Source organism: Pimephales promelas, chromosome 17 (assembly GCF_988280905.1).
Source record: "Pimephales promelas chromosome 17, fPimPro1.hap1.1, whole genome shotgun sequence".
NCBI lineage: Eukaryota > Metazoa > Chordata > Actinopteri > Cypriniformes > Leuciscidae > Pimephales > Pimephales promelas.
This window is the reverse complement of record NC_142785.1, coordinates 23930801-23946350: the sequence shown is the minus strand read 5'-3', so window position 1 is coordinate 23946350 and position 15550 is coordinate 23930801. Positions and strand designations below refer to the sequence as shown.

At 36.7% G+C, this 15550-nt stretch overlaps 1 protein-coding gene across 1 annotated transcript in view; it reads left to right on the top strand.

Moving 5' to 3' along the window:
• Positions 1–15550, top strand: part of atrnl1b (attractin like 1b) — a 101399-nt gene that overhangs the window by 7180 nt on the left and 78669 nt on the right. Inside the window, exons 2-14 of the mRNA XM_039664951.2 lie at positions 1795–1878; positions 2150–2263; positions 4646–4774; positions 5021–5229; positions 7202–7376; positions 7819–7906; positions 8327–8582; positions 9324–9507; positions 9621–9775; positions 10455–10539; positions 10631–10842; positions 14449–14567; positions 14663–14795. Of these exons, the coding sequence (XP_039520885.2) occupies positions 1795–1878; positions 2150–2263; positions 4646–4774; positions 5021–5229; positions 7202–7376; positions 7819–7906; positions 8327–8582; positions 9324–9507; positions 9621–9775; positions 10455–10539; positions 10631–10842; positions 14449–14567; positions 14663–14795 (1943 nt within the window). The remainder of the gene's footprint in view (positions 1–1794; positions 1879–2149; positions 2264–4645; positions 4775–5020; positions 5230–7201; positions 7377–7818; positions 7907–8326; positions 8583–9323; positions 9508–9620; positions 9776–10454; positions 10540–10630; positions 10843–14448; positions 14568–14662; positions 14796–15550) is intronic.

Below are 15550 nucleotides of genomic sequence, written 5' to 3'. Positions count from 1 at the left end.
ATGATTTTGGATGGATAGGGGAACACAAACAATTAAAGTATATTTTATAAAATTAAAAACAGAAAAATGTAGGCTATATAATCCGTCTAAAGAGTATTCTAATTGGTCTGTTGTGTGGTGTGATTAAAATTAATACTTTTATTCAACAAGAATGCATTTTGCTTCAAAAGTGACAGTAAAGACTTTATTTTGTTATATATTAATTGAATTTATTTTCTATTTATTAACTATTTTCTTGAACTTTTTATTCATCAAAGAATTATGGGAAAATGCATCATGATTTCAACATAAATATTAAGCAGCACAACTGTTTTCAACATTGATAATATAAGAAATGTTTATGCTAAAATAATAAGTCATTTTGAATGGTAGCAATATTTCACTGTTTTTAATGTATTTTTTAACAAATAAATGCAGTCAAAAGTTTCAAAAGCATTCAAAAATGTGTATGGCTATTAATAAGAAATATTATTGATTTAAATAAGTGCTTCAATAAGTGAATTCATTCTAGAAATAAAGATAAAGAATTTGTTGACATTGTCCAAAATCCCACTTTGCCTATGCTGGTTCCAAACTTTTGATGGGCATTATTATGTTGATCTCATCGACAGTTAAATTAGGCCAACAATATTGTTTCTAGAAACCTTGTTTTAATCATAATTCTGATGTGATGTGATGTGATGTAACACCTTATTCGGATCTAATATCCGCTGTAATGGAAAATTGGCAAAATTTACTTTTTAGCTTACCAGTAAAGGTAGATGATAAAATGTACAGTAACCTGTCAGCTAGATTATTGATGCAGGAAGTTATTAAAAGTCTATCAAGAAATACATTTGTAACGTGAGGAAGATACAGATTTAATAATTACATTAAACATTAAAAGAAATGAACGGATAAACATACAGACAGGCAAACGCTAACTCAATGACATGCTCTTGTACGCTGTTGTCAGGGACATGAATGAGAATTAATAATTCAATTTACTCTGCAGAATTACAAAAATGCAACATGATAGAATGATAGCGAGCATCTCCAGTTTATCAGTAGAGAATAGAAGTTAATAAACCTGCATGACCTTTACATTTTGATGTATGTTATATTTCTTTACTTGCAGTTCTATTTGGCATGGAAATTACAATTTATTTTTAAGTATCATAGTAATGCTAAGATATCATGTGAATATTAATGTGTGTTGGCTACCTTTACTCTAAGATTCAGTTCTCTTAAAGATGAGCAGGACAGAAGCTCTCGGCAATGTCACTTTGATTGATGACCTTGTAGAATTCAGCCAGAGAAGTTGAGCCAGCAATAACGTGTTCAATTAAGAGTGTGTCTGTGGAATATTGAGGTCATTGTTTAGAACGATGCATCCCTTCAAGTCGGCATCTACAAACAATAGGCTTTGTCTGGGCAACAATGCCGTCAGCTTGATGCGGTTAATGTGGTCCGCGACACAGACAGGCCCTGAGTGTTCCATGATGATGCAATATGGATCCAAGCGCTATCACTCCATGGACCGATGGCTCTGTTGCAGTCCGGAGGGTGAGGCAACTGATTGGTTAGGCCTGTGTCATGAGCACATTTACAGCAGTGAATCATTGTGGATCTGCTCCCACACAAGCCTGTGTCCATATGGCCATAAGTAACCACAGAAACCATATTCATCGTTGTGCATACTTGTACTGAAACAGCACTTCTCCGCAGCGCCTCTGGCTTCTTTTCTTACGCATTGTTCTGTTAGTCCCACGGGATCGATTTAATGTGAACGGCAACTCTGATCTTATTTTTCAGGTTGACTGAGCCGTCCGGGTACCTAACGGATGGCCCCATCAACTACAAGTACAAAACAAAGTGCACCTGGCTGATTGAGGGCTAGTAAGTGTTATTCTGTCATCCTCTCTCTTTCTCACCAGAGTTGTTGTGCCCACACTTCTCTCTTGCATAACCCCCTATTTAAATAGATTTCAGCAGCCCTTACAAGGGTGTTTTCTTCTGTGTTGGGTTACCAGAAAAGGCTTGGACGAGCACATTCCGCCTTGCACCCTTCAGACTTGGCAGAAATGAGTCTGCTGTAATATGTTCTCATAATGGATTATGCAGCCAGCAACACATTCTTAAGCATTATGTCATCACCTTTGTTTTGCAGCCCAAATGCAGTCCTGAGGTTACGGTTTAACCATTTTGCGACCGAATGTAGCTGGGACCACATGTACGTCTATGATGGAGACTCTATTTATGCTCCCTTGGTTGCTGTCTTAAGGTGAGTGTGTTTTCTAAAACTGAAAACTGGGTTTTCAGACTTCTTGGTGCCTAGTACCCCCTTCCTAAAATATAATGGCAGCTATGTGTGTTCATGCATAAAGACCCATTTATACTGTGTGAGAGAAATATTGAATGTGTTATTATAAAGACATGTTGTTTTTAACCCTCTGAGGACCAAAAATGCGCCCCCGCGTTTTGATCGTTTATTTTTTCACATAGCTTCAACATAGACTTAAAATACTCCGTCATTAATTGTCTTATAAAAAAAAATCAATACATGATTATAAACTATAGAGGGTCTTCTTATTTTGTGTGCACTCTTATTAACATCAAAACCTTGTGTTTTTGTAAAATAAATAAAATAAACAGGGTGCGCAGCGCTTTCAGCTCACTCTGTCGCCGCAAAAAATCTTTCTGAAACTCATCCGAAAAATGAACTGTAACTCCGTAAATACTTCTCACAGAGACAAGAAAGATTTCTCTTTATGAAGCTGTGATTTATTTATTTATATTATTTTTTTTACAAGATGGGAAAAGTTGTATTCTTGTATTCTTGTTTACTTGTGTTCATTTAATTTAATTTATTTTTTATTTTTTGAGCATTTAAAGTGCTTTTTAATTATATTTTATTTATTACACACAAGTTAATTTATTAATTTTTGCAACCCATCAGCCCTCTGTGTCTAAATAAAAGTCCCAGAGTTAAAAAAATGTGTAAAACTAGCCTGTGTGTGACTTGGGATGACTTGATGACCAAGTTGCAACTTGACTTGTCTTGACAGAGTATGACTTGACTTGACCCTTACAACAAAATGACTTGACTTGACTTGACTTTGACTTGCAATGTTAAGACTTGGACTTGACTTGAGACTTGCATTTAGTGACTTACTCGCACCTCTGACAATTACTATAAATATTTGGATTAATTTGACAGAATTTCTGTTTTTTTTGTACACTAATAATGTTAGATCGGTAACGCTTCCTTTTACAGTCCGGTTACCTATGTACTTATTTTAGTATACAATTACTGGGTAATAACTAGTACTAACCCTGAACCTACCCCTAAACCTACCCCTGTTCCATGTACTTACCTTATATTAGCCAGTACTTTCTAGGTAAGTACACTGTAAGTACCCTGTAAGTACCGTACTGTAAAAGGAAGCGTTACCGTTAGATCCATTTTGCTAGATGTAAACAACACTGGTCCAGAAACACTTCCTGTTTCAGTTTGTAACTGTTTTCTTTATATCACATGTAAAGAAAACATCTTAAAGTTGTTGTTTAGCTTTTTGATTCAGTTTTACATGTTCTGTTGGTTGTATTTTATCCCAGCTTTTGTGTAGTGTTAAAAAACTGAAACAGGAAGTGCTTCTGGACCAGTGTTGTTTACATCTTGCAAAATGGTCAGTTATATGACTTTTTTTTTTTAGCAAGCATGCATTAAATTGAACAAAATTGACAGTAATGACACTTGCAATCCTACAAAAAATTGTAATCCTACAAAATAATTATAATCCTACAAAAAAGATGACATTTTAAGGTTAAAATCAATACTGTTCTTTTGATTTGTTCTTTATTTGTCATTGTCATAAATAACAACAAAATAACATCAGAAAATACTACAATGTAAGTGCAAACTTTGTACCAGACAACAAAGACATAAAAAATAATGTCATATGAAAAAAATAAATAATAAAAACTTTCTGAAATCTAGGTTTTCTCGAAATATTAAGCAGCACTACTGTTTTCAAAATTGATAATAATAAGAAATGTTTCTTGTGCATCAAATCAGCATATTATAATGATTTCCGAAGGATCGTGTGACACTGAATACTGGATTAATGCTGAAAATTTGGCTTTCCTATAACAGGAATAAATTTCCTTTTAAAAAGATGTCATTGACATTCAAAATAATTTTATTTTTCATCTAATATATATCATAGCATTAGTCTTCTTTTTTTCCCTGTATTTTTGCTACCTAGACTACTTTTGAACGGTAGTGTATAAACCTGACAATAAACATTGTAATTTATTTGTAAAACACTTTTCAAGATAAATTTCAAAGCACTAGGTATGCTAAGAAATTATTGCATAAAACGTATTTAATAAATATGTTAAGTCAACATGTTAACTTTGAAAGCCCTAAAAAATTATTTTAGGGCTTATTTTAAGTCTTTTCCTTTCCACATTTTTTGGTGGACCCCATAGCACTCCTTAGTGCCTCTTTTGAACTGTCTTGGAAGTTGAAAACCTCATTCCTAGAGTCACACAGGAAAATGTCACTTTACTGCATAACAAGTGGAATAAGTTACTGCTTTTAAGGAAGATTGAGTGAACATTTCCTAACCAGCTTCTATTTTTTTTTTTAATTGTCTCACAGTGGACTCATTGTCCCCGAACTGAAAGGGAACGAGACCGTCCCTGAAGTGGAGACCAACTCAGGCTACGCACTCCTGCACTTTTTTAGCGATGCTGCCTACAACCTGACGGGATTTGAAATCTTCTACTCGTGAGTATTCAGCCACGCTGGGACAACAGAGTTAATGAAAACCTGCTGATTTGGTTTAGTGTTAATATCTAAACACGTAATCTCACAGCGGTCTTAATTTTATCGCCTTCCTGCTTGTTTTATTCTCAGTGTAATCACAGATTAGTCCTGTTCAATATACCCTCCCCCATTTCAGGTTTCCCTCCGTGCATCTGTGTACCAACTTCCCCCTTGTACAACCTTCTTTCTTCATCTCTCCCTCGACAGAATCAACTCATGTCCAAATAACTGCTCTAGCCACGGGAAGTGCACCTCGGGGAACTCGATAGCGAGCCGTGTGTATTGTGAATGCGATAAGTACTGGAAGGGTGAGGCCTGTGACATCCCGTATTGCAGGAACAACTGTGGCAGCCCCGATCACGGCTATTGTGACCTCACCGGGGAAAAGCTGTGCGTGTGCAATGACAGCTGGCAAGGTACTACTCACTTCCACTCTCATTTCCACTACAGGATGCTGTGAAAATCTGACACCTTTCCAGTTTCATGTTCTCAACAGAGCATTGTGTCTCAGGCAGTTTTTGTTGTTGTGTGTTGTCTCCCCCTGGTGTTGATTTTTTAAATAGTACATCCCTCACCTCTGCATCACTGCAGCATCCTCATCAGGCCACAAATCTTTTGCCACAATGACACAAAATGTCAAAGCATGATAGAGAATTGACATCAGGATGCCTTAAGGTTAATTTAATTTTTAATTGAGGCTTTTTAGCCAACTTAGTCCTTCTAGCCACAATGCTCTCACTAAGCCTCAAGTGGAGACACATGAGATGTGAATGTTCATAGCAATGACCATAAGAAGCAGCCAGACCTGGTCTGTTTCGGTCATCCGTTCATAAGATCAAATATAATGAAATTAATGTTACCTATCAGGGGTTCTCAAACCTTTTGGTCTACTGAACCCCTTAAAGCCAATTCACACTGCACCGACAGACGCCAACCAATTCAGACAATCACCAGATTACAGTACGTCACTTCTCTAACATTCTATAAGCTCACCGTTTCGGATCGACGAAAACAAGCTCCGGCCAACAAAACCCGACGCCGTGTCTGTTGCTATCTGCTGGCGCAGTATGAATTGGCCGTTAGACATAAAATGTCAGGGGCACTTCAAATAAATATTTTAAGTTAATATTTCAAGTGCACTTTCTCTGCCATGGGGTATAAGGGTTTTGGTCCTATGCCCTAGGGTTGCTGGGGATTGTTGGGTTCCTTGTTGATGTATTTATGATGTCTGTCTTTTGGTTATTTATGTCTGAGAGTTGTACCAAGACAAATTCCTATGAACTTTGTTGACTTGGCAATAAATTATTGAAACTTGAAGTTAATATTTCAATAATTTAAGGGCACTGGCATGTCCATGGTTCTCTGATTTTGGTTAATGGTAGCATGGAATGCTAATAAACAGATATAATATATATTTTTTTAATACATGTTTTTTATACTTTTTATTTGAAGATTATTTATATAGGGTTTATTGTATTATTTATTATATAAATATATAACTGTTGTAAATTACAGTTGTCCTGTGAAATTAAAAAAAATATAATATTTGATAATTAGAACAGACTTCTATTCTGCCCTATTCTATAAAATAGGTTTTGTTGCTTCCAGTTCAGTGTTTTTTGAATGTTCTTTGTTAAATATAGAGCCATCTCTTAACTAATATACCTTCAAAGGAGCCAGCAAAGATGAGCACAACTGATTGCATATGCAGATTGATATCTAAAGGTTTTTTATTTTTCTTCTCACTAACTAGCATGTACAATAAAAGGAACTACTAGCTAGGTTAGCTGAATACCTTAAAAGGCCATATATATTATCGCAAGTTCGTTCTGTCTTTAACACTCTCTCCGACAAGCGGTTAGAACGAGGCTTGCTTACCTGTTTGTTTATGTGACGTTTTTATTTCTTAAGTTCTTTGCTTTTAAAGCTTTTATTTTGGCAGAATGTTGGTGAAATGCTGTAAACTCCTATCCTCAGAAATGTTGGAAATTATAAGAATGTGTAAATAAAGCGAACCTAGCACACATTTTATTGGACGTTAAACTCTGCACATACAGAGATTGAATTCACGAGAAGCAGCATTTACTGTGAACCGAGCCACTCTGATGTTGAAAACACTGAACGGCCTGCGACACGACTCCATCTGAAACAGTGCTGCTCTGCGACACAGTGCTGCTCTTCAATCTGAAACACATGCAACAGGCTGTATTCTTATTTAATTAAATGCTGCCTTTGATTTGAATTTTAAATTTTATATTTATTTTAATTTACAAGCTTTTCAACCCCCTGCAGTTCCCTGGTGAACCCCCAGAGGTCTGTGAAGCCCCATTTTGGGAAACTCTGCCTTTAGATTATTGTACAAGCGATTTATCTGTCTCTTTTTCTCAGGTCCAGACTGCTCACTAACAGTGCCCTCCACTGAGTCTTACTGGATCATGCCCACAGTGAAGCCTTTTGGAGCATCGCTGGGAAGAGCATCCCATAAGACGGTTGTGCAGGAAAAGGTCATGTGGGTTGTCGGTGGCTACACGTTTAACTACAGCAACTTTCAGATGATTCTAAAGTAAGTGGTGATTCTAAAGGAAGTTCAGAACGCTGTGTAGGGCTACAGCATAACCCAGTTCATGTTATGCACAAGGCTTATTTGCATATGCGCTTCCATACAATGAAAATAATCCAAAAATAAAACCGCAGTAATTATCATAATGCTAATGATCAATCAACGTGAGCCTGTGGTAGGAGTAGACTTTGATTAATCTGTTAGTTTGAGGATAAAAGCTGTGAGTCTGAACATTCTCAGAGGGATCTCTTTTTATAGGGAGCATTAGCAACATTGTGGATATGGATATGTTATTTCAGTCAAAACTCGGACTGTGACTTCTTGTACTAACTATTGTAATTTGTGTAATTCTGAAGCCATCACAGTGGATTCCCCCCCCCCCACTTTAGATATGTAAATGAACTGGTAAAAGAAAGAAATGTTAACACTTTTTTTTTTTTTTCAGTTATAATTTGGAAAGTGGCATCTGGAATACTGTACCCATCAGTAGCGGACCCCTGCCGAGATATGGACACTCCTTGGCACTATATCGGGTAACATAAGTGTTTACAATATTTTGTCTTTATGCTAAATGGCTGTAATCCATTGATTCTGAAAAATTTGCTTTTTCATCACAGGATTAAATAACATTTTAAATTGTAGTAAAATAGAAAACATTAAAAATATATATTAAAAACTGTAATATTGTTAAATCACATAAATTGAACATCGCCTCGTTGAACATCAGAGAGTTCTTTCAAAAACATTTTTAAAAAATACCTTTGAACGGGAGTGTAAATGCTCTTGTTTGGTCTATGACCACAAGTATAAAGAAAATATACTAAACCAAACGAAACATCATTCAAGATATTGATCACGTGCATTAACACATTAATTTTGGAAGCCCTAGCTGAAAGAAAAATATGGGAACTTTAGAATATTTACCAGTAGATTAAGACTTTATTGTCTTTCAGGATGACATCTATATGTTTGGAGGAAAGTTGGAGATGGGTGCCAGTAACGTAACAGATGAGCTGTGGGTGTTTAACATACCCGTCATGACGTGGTCGCAGAAGTTCCCCAGTGTGCCAGCCCATGGGCAGGTCTATGCTGTGGAAGGCCACTCCGCCCATATGGTGGAGCTGGATAACGGCGATGTGGTGATGGTGGTCATCTTCGGCTACTCCTCCATCTACAGCTACATCAGCAATGTTCAGGAGTACAACATCAGTGAGTGACTGACTATGGTGTATTTTGTTTATTTGTTTGAAAGGTTCTGCAAGTATTGTATCACTGTGTTATTATAGTGTTTAGTCATATTTTGAAATAGGTTTTATTTTTTACTGTCTCCATTTTAATTTTAGTTTGTTTAATTTGATGCACATTTGTCATTTTTATTAGTTTTTTAAATTTCAGTTTTACTAATTTTAGTACTTCACTTTAGACCTCTTTTTCAGTTAGTTGCCATGGTCTAATTTTAAGTTTGGTCTTTTTTTTTTTAGTTATTTAATTAATTTTCAATTAACTTAGTTTTAGTTAACAATAACAACACAGATTGTACAATTGTTGTTTTTTAAAGACAATATTGGCAACTTTTGAGAGCAACAGTAAAACAAGTAGGTCTGCAGGGGTTGAAATGGATTCGATTTTTATTTTATTTTACACAAGTGGTCCAGTAGATGAAGCTGTGGTTTTTGCAAAGACCAATGAACAAAAAATGTATCCAGAGACTCTGTGTCTCTCAGTCTAAAGCATTTAAATAATCTTTACCTTTTTTAGTCAAACTCTTGGATCAGGGCATAATCTTTGTTGTGAACTCAAACCATATTCTATTGGCAAGAGGTTACTCATTGTTATTCCACTTATTGTACCGAAACATGCTGGTTAGAGGCAAAATGTGTTTAACGTTTAAAGAAAATCCTTGACTTAAAGGTGCACATTTAAAGAAAGTTATTTTGTTTCTGTGCACAGGGACGAACACGTGGCTGGTGCCAGAGACTAGAGGAGCAATCGCTCAGGGTGGTTATGGCCATAGCAGTGTGTACGACAGCAGTAGCAAGAGTGTGTACGTCCACGGAGGCTACAAATCTCTCCCAGCAAACAAATACGGCCTGGTGGATGATCTTTACCGCTATGAGGTTCAGACCCGGACCTGGTAAGAGTGCATATACATATTCAAGGGAAAAAAAAATTTAGAGGATACACATATAGTTCAGTTAGTTTTCAGTTTTGATGCATCAGTTTGATGTTGTTTGTTGTGCGTCACAGGACGATTCTTATGGAAAGCGGTTACCCACGTTACTTGCATTCGTCTGTGCTGCTGGGAGGAACTCTACTCATCTTTGGAGGAAATACCCATAATGATACGTCTCTTAGCAATGGAGCCAAGTGCTTCTCTGCTGACTTTCTCGCCTATGACATTGGTTTGTGCTGGTACTTTGCTATACCTTTGACATGCATGTAGTTTAAAAAAAAATATTTTTTTCTGAATTTTAAGCAGCCAATATTGCAATCTTCAGTTATCATTATTATCAATGTTGAAAACAGTTGTGCTACTTAATATTTTTGTGGATTCTTTTTACGAAAAAGAAAAAGAACAACTTTTATTTGAAATATCTATATTTTTTTGTAGTGATGTAAAAGCCTTTTACTGTCACTTTTTTTTTTAATCAAATTAATAGATCCTTGCTGAAGTATTAATGTCTTTAAAAAAAAAAAAGTACTGACCCCAATTTTTTTAACAGTAGTGTACAGTTGTTAAAATTCCCACATGGAAAGCCAAAGAAATATCAGATAATTAAAAAATTATGTTGTCCAGGAAATATTTTATTAAAGTCCATAGGGATTCCCTTCAGGAAAATACATTTTAGGTTTTTTTTCTATGTTCTAAAATATGAATATATTGCATAGTAATAGATTAGATTTATGAGCAAATCATTCCTAAACTGGCTCTACTTAATGACATGGTTAACTGGTTCACACCACAGCAGTCCGAAACCATTCTTTTTTTGTCTTACCGTAATCACAAATTAATTGAAAATGCCATGAAAAAGTCATTTACAATAATTTGGTCAAAATAGTTTTATTTTTTCTATGTTTCAGCGTGTGATGAGTGGAAGGTCCTTCCCAAACCAAACTTGCACAGAGACGTGAATCGCTTTGGACATACAGCAGTAACCAGTAATGGGTAAGACCCCTCCCACCCACACACACACACACATACACTCTCGCAAAAGGTTGTTGTCTACTCAACTGTATTTACCTTCTTCTCTTTCTAGATCCATGTATGTGTTTGGGGGTTTCTCTAGCATCCTTCTGAATGACGTACTGATCTACAGGCCGCCCAGCTGTGAGGCTTTCCTTGGTCAGGTGCGTTGTGAGGCTGCAGGCCCTGGTGTGCGCTGCGTTTGGAAAGGGGGCCGCTGCGTGTCCTGGGAGCCCAGCTTCACTAACAGTGCTACACCTGCTCCATTCTGCCCTGCCAAAGCTGGTAAGTATCTGGAAGGGGTTTAGTAGCTGCCACCCTCAGCTAAAACATTTTCTACCATGCCCAAGCCAAGAAATCAGTCTTGTGTGGTCTAAGCCCTTGGGTTTGTCTGCTAAATTGTGCACTGGCTGTGTTAATGAGAGACAGACAGCTTTGGCCAGCAGCCATATCACCCTGTACCCCAAGACTGGTTGCCCACTGAAGCTAAGCAGGGTTAGAACCTGGATGGGAGACCTTCTGGGGAAAACCAGGTTGCTTTTGGAAGAATTGTTAGTGAGGCCAGCTGGATTGCTCACCCTGTGGTCTGTGTTGGGTCCTCCTAATGCCCCAGTGTAATGACGGGGACACCATACTGTCAAAGAGCACTGTCCTTCGGATGAGACGTTAAACCGAGGTCCTGACTCTCTGTGGTCACAAAAATCTAATTTGCCCAGTGGCCACATATACTGATTGGCTTCATCAGGCAAAAAAATCTTGTTTGGACCATCAATTTATGTCCGACCTACATTTTTTTTATGAGCTTGGGGAAGAAATAATACAAGTTAAATAAATCCACAAATAAAAAACTTTGAGTCAAACTATAATTTATGTTTTTGTTCAGCACCGTATTTGTATAGCCTGTTGTCCTCCAGCTATGCTAACAATCGAGGCAACCACGGGCGTTCACAATCGTTGTTGTCATGTAGCTGATGCACTGCTACACTTGTGACAGGGCGCATGAACTGAACGAGCAGAGATAGAGAGCGTGCGTGCGTGCACTCTTTTCGGAGCCAGACGAAAGTATAGGCTTGCTCTCTCTCCCTCGCACATATTAATCAAAATAAACCGACACGATGGGGCAGGGTCGGAAGACTCAAGTTTCAGGTGGAGCATTCAGAGATTTCTTTTTTCCTGAATTACCGCTGGATGGGAATTGTGCTAAAATACGTTGCCTTATCATAGCGTTCCACACATTCAGATGACAAACCACACTTTAAATTAAGGAAAAAACTATCCAGTGATGAAATGTTTTCTGTGATCTTGTGGGATGTCCTGGCATAATATCACAACGCACACGTCCGATAATGACACGTCCAATTTTCTGACTCATTTGAAACAATTAGTTTTAATGAATGGTTACAACAACTGATCTTTCCCACACTAAACTCAAGACGTCTGAATCTGTGTATAATCTGTAACACTTTACAATAAGGCATCCCCGTTTGCCCCCGCGCACACATTTTAAATCAGCGTATGTGTGTGTGTATGCTGGGACATACAGGCTATGTTATGAAAAAATTGAGTAGCCTATCCATCGCTACTATAAAGTAAAATAAAAAAAAAAAACACCATAATTTCCTTCCTATCCCTTGCTGCAACTGGAGAAAAAAAATCCCTTCCAACCCATGACCAACTGACAACCAACCGGAACCAAACTTTTTTTTTTTTTGACGGCAGCCTCACTGTCTCCTGTCCACCAAGTAAGCTGGTGTGTGGTGGGCGTTCAGGCGCAATATGGCTGCTACACATTGGTGGTGGTTGAAGAGATTCCCCCCTTCTATGTAAAGCACTTTGAGTACCCAGAAAAGCACTATATAATTACATTGTATTATTACATTGTTGTATAATTACAATTGAAGAGTTCAGATGCAAAAGCCTCTAAATGCCATTTGAAATTTTCTTCTTTAATGATGATTTTTATCAAACTTGTATATTTAAGTTCAGTAATTTCACTTAAATAACAATTAATAGGTAATTATCATTGCCATTTAAGTGAAATCACTGAACTTAAATATACAAGCTTGATAAAAATGATCATTCTAGAAGAAAATTTCAAATGGCACTTAGAGGCTTTTGCATCTGAACTCTTCAATTATTATTTTGAGAGGGTAATGGCAGGGCCACAAGCTGTCTGAAGCAGAAGCAGGATGGTTTCCCGCAACCCTTCTTTGCTCTGCAAGACTGCCAGTCGGTTTGATCTTTTGCCACATGTCAGAACACAACCAGCCAGAATTTAGTCTTTGAGAGTGAGTGTGTGGACCTCCAGCTAATGCAGTATTTGGCTTTTTGTTTAATTTGAAATTCAAACCTGAGGTCTTGAGTGGTGCATGCTGGGATAATCCCTGGCAGCACTGGCCTTGTTTGTGTTGCATGTGTGTCTGTGTTTTCTTCACCCCTGTCTGCCGCTGCTGAATCTCAAGTGCCATGGGAAAAATGTGAACCTGCAGTCTAAATTAAATCAAATACGATAAAGACTGTGTACTATGAATTTGTAATAATGCATAGACGCTGCAAGCACTCCTGTTGTCAGATTTCCGAATGAATTATGTTTATAGAATATAGAATCCAGTTCTTTTAAAAAAAAAATCAGTCAAAAAGACTGAATAAATCAGTCACTGATTAAAGTTTCACCAATCTTAAGTAGATACAACACTTACACTTTTATTTCAGTGACATAAAATAAGTAAATAAATGTTTGGCATTTTTTAAAGGATATAATTGTTTTATTTGCAATTTAATATATATATATATATATATATATATATATATATATATATTAGGGCTGTGCAAAAGTTAATTGCGATTAATCGCATCCAAAATAAAAGTCTGTGTTTACATTATATATTTGTGTGTGCTGTATATAATTATTTTGTATATATAAATACCTATGCATGCATGTATATATTTAAGAATTATTTGTGCTTAAATTCTGTATATAAATACATAATCTATATTATATAAATATAAATATTTTATATATGAATAACACATTTTCTTAAATATATACATGCATGTGTGTGTCTTTATATATACAAAATAATGATATACAGCACACACACAGATATATTATGTAAACACAGACTTTTATTTTGGATGTGATTAATCGCAATTAATTTTTGCACAGCCCTAATATATATATATATATATATATATATATATATATTAAAATATTTATTTTATATTTAAAAATTCAACAAACTATTAAATATGGGCATGTGATTAAAAACAGGGTTTCTCACTGCAAAAGCGTTTGTAGTATAGAGTTTGTAGAGTTTGTAGTAATCACTGCAATTATTTTTTTTTTTGCTGTTGGAGAGACAGCCATTACTTTTATCCAACAAGGATGCATTAAATCGATCAAATGTGACAGAAACATCATGTATCAATGTAGAAGTCTTTACTGTTTCAATCAATTGTGTAGGATATTTTGCTGAGCTGTGTTTGAGAGAGAACAGTTAAGTCCAAGGACCGGTAAGCAAATGTTTCTGTAGTGAAGTAAGGACATGGAGACACTTTTAAATATTGAATAATGCATTGTCAAAGCAGAGAGTCGTAGAACAGAGGCTTCTTTGATCCTTTACATAAGTCCCACTGTCTGAAGTCATGCGATTAGTAAGTACCGTAAATGGGGAATGGAAGGTGTTTGAAGTGGTAAATGTTTCTCTTCTACTTTGGTTAGCAGTCTTGATATGAGAGTTGGCTTTGAAAGAGTTTAGATGTCTCTCTAGATTAATGTATGCCTCATAGCTGTTTTAATATTTGATATTAATACTTAAGACTGTCGTTTTTTGCACTAAGCTCTTCATCTCAGCCTTTCTTCTTTGTTTTTTCAATTTGTCTCTGCTCAAGCCACGGTGGATGAGAGATGTTACCGCTTCTCAGACTGCACCAGCTGTACTGCCAACACTAATGGATGTCAGTGGTGTGACAGCAAGAAATGCATCTCAGCTCTCAGTAACTGCACTGCTGTAAGTCGGCCTGCAGAGGGCATCAATGCTACACTTCACAACTCTGTGCTAGCAGTCCTGTGTTTGTTAAACCCTTTTGACTTTCTTTTTACTAGACTGTAAAGAATTTCACCAACTGTCCAATCAGGAATGAGCAGATTTGCAGTAAGATGGCCAACTGCAAGAGCTGCTCTCTCAACCTCAGCTGCCAATGGGATCCTCAGCAGCAGGAATGCCACACACTTCCTGGTAAGAACGGTAGAGGATAGTGGGAGAGATTTATTTTATTTTGTGAACAGACACTGATGGTCATTAGGCTTTTCAAGCATTTTTCACTCATAATTCACAATTGATTCCAGTCGAGTTTTCCATTAACATGCTGCCAAGTTAAGGACATGAGCATAAAATAAGTAGCATACTTTTATTGGGTAAAATTCAGAGTTTATACACACTCATTTGCCATCTTAGATTCATTTTATTCAGTGAGCTTACTACAGTGCATTGTGGGCTTATATATTGGCCAAAAGAAGCTAGCTATCTTTTTGGAGCAGCATTTGGTCCTGTTTACACTTGGTTTTAAGATGCAATTTGATTAATTGAATCACAAGTAGTTGAGGGGGAGACATAATTGTTTATACCTGGTGTTTTAATCTATTTCTTTTGTACACTTTCAACCACTTCTGTCCTGATTTCTTCATTCGAGTACAGGGTCTATGGGCAGGTAAATGTATAGATCTTTCGATCTAATGGACACAATAAGGTCGCGCAATTTATATATGAACGTGCCCAGAGACAACGGAAACACATACAGGAAGCAGCAGCTTTCGTTTCTGCTCTGACAGCCGCAAGATCACGCCAAATGCGATAGCTTGTTTTAGAAATCAGGAATGGTAAGAGAACATTGTGCTTGGTATGATTTTCGTCTTCAAACCAAACTTGGTTCTCCTACCGACAAAGTTTAAATTCTGTCTGGCTAGCGTTTCCCTATAATGTTTACGTGTTAG